The sequence below is a fragment of the Varroa destructor genome, unplaced genomic scaffold (genome assembly GCF_002443255.2).
Source record: "Varroa destructor unplaced genomic scaffold, Vdes_3.0 BEIS01000003.1, whole genome shotgun sequence".
Lineage (NCBI taxonomy): Eukaryota > Metazoa > Arthropoda > Arachnida > Mesostigmata > Varroidae > Varroa > Varroa destructor.
In genome coordinates, this window is record NW_019211456.1 from 24572941 (window position 1) to 24577460 (window position 4520).

A 4520-nucleotide genomic window follows, 5' to 3' on the forward strand; every position below is an offset into this window, starting at 1 on the left:
AATAACATTATAACCATTAACAGTCAGTAGGATTTTGTCCATTGATGGTTGGTAAGAGACTGCCACGATCCCAGACACATAAGGTATCTATTGGTTTCCTTGCGTAATACGAAATCCTTATCGAGAAAACTGAATGAGAATGTGTAACGCCGGTATTCGAGAGATAACGAGAAATAAAAAAAATGACGATAAAATATATTAATAAAATTAAGAATGATATACAATGCCTTTTGGAGCCGATAACAAATGCATGCATGCAGTTGGATCGCTTTTGACAACAGTTACAAGTTGAGCTATAGACTTCTTGGCAAAAAAAAGACCATTTTGATCGTTTATTAAATAAAAGCTCAAGTTTTCATCGTCACAGAAATGAACATTCGATTTTAAAATTCATGTGCTAATCTTTGTTAAAAGCTGCTTCAACAGAAGTCAAATTATCTGATAATATCCGAGGATATTTCACTGAGCCTGCGCCACCATGCTTTTTGCAACCTTATCGCTGAAAGAAACTACGTAAATCCTATTGGGAACAGGCATTGTTTACTAGTATATATATAAAGAAGTCATTTTAGTTTAAGGGTCTTGACTTTACTTTCTTGTGACTGGCAACCACTGATTTAACAGATGTAGATTTTGCCCACTATATATATATATATATATATATTATAGACAAGAGTGTGAGAAATGCCGACCCAGTGTTTACTGACAACAACGGTTAGCTTTTTATAGTAAAAAGAATGCCCCTTTTATGTTTATTGACTGATTACACAGGAACGATGAAAACTTCCTGTGGGCCATTAGTGTGGGTTGGTGGTATTTGCTCGTGCGTTACCTTGATTTTCTGGACACGTTCTTCTTCATTCTGCGAAAGAAATTCACGCATGTCTCGCGACTGCATGTCATCCACCATACGATCGTCGCATTCAACGGCTCATTTTGGTATCTCTACGCGCCGGAGGGCCAGGTACAAATAAGTTTCAAACAATGTTTTGCTGAAGTAGTACTGTGATATAGTAACATATGGAATCTTGCAGTTAGTTCTAATTATAATAAGGGCAAATATTTACTTTGGTCATAAACTTTCAGCCGGCTGCGGGTCTTTTCGTCAATGCCTTCATCCACGTGCTCATGTATGGCTATTACTTCCTAGCGACGTTCCCGGCGATGAGGCCTTACCTCTGGTGGAAAAAGCATCTCACGATGCTCCAGATTGGCCAGTTCATCTTCTTTATAGCACACATGTCGATTCCACTGTTCTACGACTGCGAATTCCCGCACTACCTGGTTCACTTTGCCATTGCTCAAACCATTCTCATTCTGAGCTTATTCATTAACTTCTACATAAAAGCTTATGTCACGCAGGAGCAGAACAATAAGCGGCATCCACGAGTCAAGCTTGATGTTAATGGCAACGTGTACGAATTAGATAATCAAGTCTGCTCCGAAAAGATGGAGTAGAGTCGAAGAAGGAGATCCTATTTAAGATGAATCGTATATGTAGATAGGCAGACGACGAAAGATACCCCCTGTTGGCAAGTTTCTTGAGAGCTACATCTGGCATTCAGACACGTTCCAGGACGTGCTTACAGCTTTAGTGACGAAAGGCCAAATAATAAAGCAACATGTTTTGCGTCGTAGTACATTGCAAAAAGCTAAGGCTTCAACAGTGCAGTGGAGCCCTGATCATGGCAATAACAAGTGTATGTCATTTTGTACGTTTGTAGCACAAGAGAACGGAACGGAAAAGGCCAAACAAGACGTTAGGCGCCGTTTGTCGACTAGAATGAAGTACGACCAATGGTGTATCGTATGCGCAAAGAGAGCTAACTATTTCCGAACTGTTTATATCTCTTGATCTAGAAGTAGATCCAAGAAGGGAAGGTACGAGCGGACGGCGCAAAATTTGACGTGCGACTTACGAGTGGCAATTGCTTGAGCTGCAGAGCGCTAGAAGATATAACAAATTATATGAAAATGGTATATATTGGAATTGGCTATATTGTTTTTATAATAAAGGACTATAGTAATTAAAGTTATACGTGGTTGATGTCTTGTTTTCGAGAATATGGGATGCAGGCTCGGTTTTCGAAATTAATCCTATTGTTTTCTCAGTTTGATTCAATTCAGTTCGTTGGATTTTTTCCAATCATATTTGAAAGCTATTAGGTTTTTTTCAACTTTTCAACAATTTTATAAAATGCCAACCGATGCATAGTTGAGCAAAGTAACTAGTCAGTAATTCTGTCACGGTAAAAAGATCGTTTTTCTAATATAGAAGATTCCTCCTGGCATAGCGTGAGAATGTTTGAAATGCAGTAGCTACCGTGGTTCCCTTGACTAACATCAAAACATTCTGTACTAGGCTTAAAAGTAGTACTTTGTGGCCTTACTACGAATGTACCACACAGTGTCATCTGCTCTTTATTGCAAAAATCTGCATATGTCCTGCTATTTCAACAAATGGAAGATGAGTACCCTTCAACTGTTAGGAGACTTGTATTTTTCGACCCTAGCATATGTAAGGATGCTTTCTCTCCTTTAAGGCGCATCTTACTCCACCCATGTTTATCTGTTTGCTTCTATTTGGTATTCGAAATCTATCTCTTTTCTATAAATCTGTTGAAATTTCACTATGCAATAAAAGGTGTTTTGCATTGAGTTCAAACACCAACGGTAAATGTTTCTGGTGAAAAAAATATACATCTAACATCAACGTTATTTTGCCATTTGTTAAGGTCAAGCAACAGTTGCGCCATCCTTTAATACTGTGCTGTCTGCATAGGTAACTCGATGCAAAGTTCGAGTATCTTGTAGCTAAAGAAGGTACTCTGACTCAGTTAGCCATCCGAAGTCGATAAAGACCGCTTAAAAGCAATCCTGAAGGAAGACAGCCGGCAAAACGCGTGAATTAGCCGCGAAAATAAGTTGAGCTCAGATGATTATCGACAAGCATTTTGAATACACATAATTAACTTTATCTATATATATATATATATATACATATATACATAGCTTATAATTTTAGCATAAGCGTCTTATGTATTCGGTAAATAGCGTCTAAGAGCTTCACATTGCCTCATCTCGTCCCGCCCTGAATAACACACAGCCGCAATGACAGCCATCCGTATAGAATTATTAAGGGTGAAAAGAAGTGATGGCTCTACGTCTATAATATATGAGATAGGTCGTATTTCATTATCGACTTAAATACCTATTATATAAACCACTTCTAACGCAGCCAACACAGAAGCTTAGGAAAACGCGCTTAAATTCTGCATGCGTTTCAACGGGTGTCTCATTAATTTCTTGAAATTTTGTTGTCCCATTTAGCTCCACTATATACTAATACACACATCTGCATTAGTTACCCGAGAAAACCGCAAATCTTTTGTAGGTGGATGGGTGTCACAATTTAGCGCGAGAATATTCGCTGCCTTTGATGTTGGCCATCGAACAGCTGACTCTGATAGCGGTTGCCTGTTTATATATACATCTATATATAGTTGCTGAAGCTAATATTTTCATAAGAATTTTTGTGTTTTACAACATTCGTTACTAGGAAAAATGCTGTGCACCCTCTGTAGACCTCTACGAGACATTGTTTATAATTTAAATCCAAATTTAAATCAGCAAAGCTCCAGGAAGGTAGCGCCAATCAAATTTTGCCAACTAATTATATATGGATTGGCATTCGTAGCACCAATAATGTCGTGTAGAGAATCATTTTCATACACTTTCGGTACATGTAGATGTATATGTCGATGGAGAACACGTATAAATTAGGGAAGATACTTTTTATCTTTTGATATACACTCCAAGACCAACTGGCCATTGCTGCGTTATCTACTTGTTGGCCGTTCTGCTCACAACAGTTTCAGTGTACGGGCAAGGAAACAGCCATGAAAAGCACACTTACGTTGGTAGGCAAGTGACACAAAAACGTTCTAATTAGCGTTCGTTTAGATGGAGCACCCATTTGACTTTAATCTGTAGTTGGAACTGTGTTGAACAACATGTGGAAATACTGTCTTGAAAAGTAGGCCGTGTCGAGATCAGCGACTATCAACCAATACATTGCCTACGGTACCTTGGCTCTTCCTTTGTATAACGCCCGTAAGAAATATAATTTCCTATAAAGGAAAAGCTAGTTCTTACCAGCGACTTATCTGCTACTAGAAAAAAAATTAAACGCAACTTAAAAACAAGTTCAATTATTTGTATTTATGTATTTTCAAGAGGTACATTGTTCAGGCTTCTGTGGACAAAAAGACTCTCTAGAAAGATTCTGGACCTACGCTTATAATCAAGAAGCGTTTCAGTGCTCCCTGGTGGTAGAGAGATTAAGCGTCGAAGTGAAATACTGAGTAACTTTTTAATTAATGCTCGTATGTTATGCTTTCAAATCTTCAGCTCTTTAAAGCGTAAGCTTTTTTTTTTTGAAGTCTGACCAGTAAAAAGCATTTAACTTATCCCCATTCTATTGGCTCGGTTGCACAGTTTGTTTGAATTATGAAAGTGGC

At 38.2% G+C, this 4520-nt stretch overlaps 1 protein-coding gene across 2 annotated transcripts in view; it reads left to right on the forward strand.

The window, feature by feature from the left end:
- The window catches only part of LOC111246268 (very long chain fatty acid elongase 5-like), an 11760-nt gene extending 9722 nt beyond the window's left edge, over positions 1-2038 (forward strand). For both annotated transcript variants that reach the window (XM_022795574.2, XM_022795575.2), the window contains exons 2-3: positions 772-964; positions 1087-2038. In XM_022795574.2, the coding sequence (XP_022651309.1) occupies positions 772-964; positions 1087-1458 (565 nt within the window). In that variant the 3' untranslated portion in view covers positions 1459-2038. The remainder of the gene's footprint in view (positions 1-771; positions 965-1086) is intronic.
- Positions 2039-4520: the final 2482 nt, after the last annotated feature.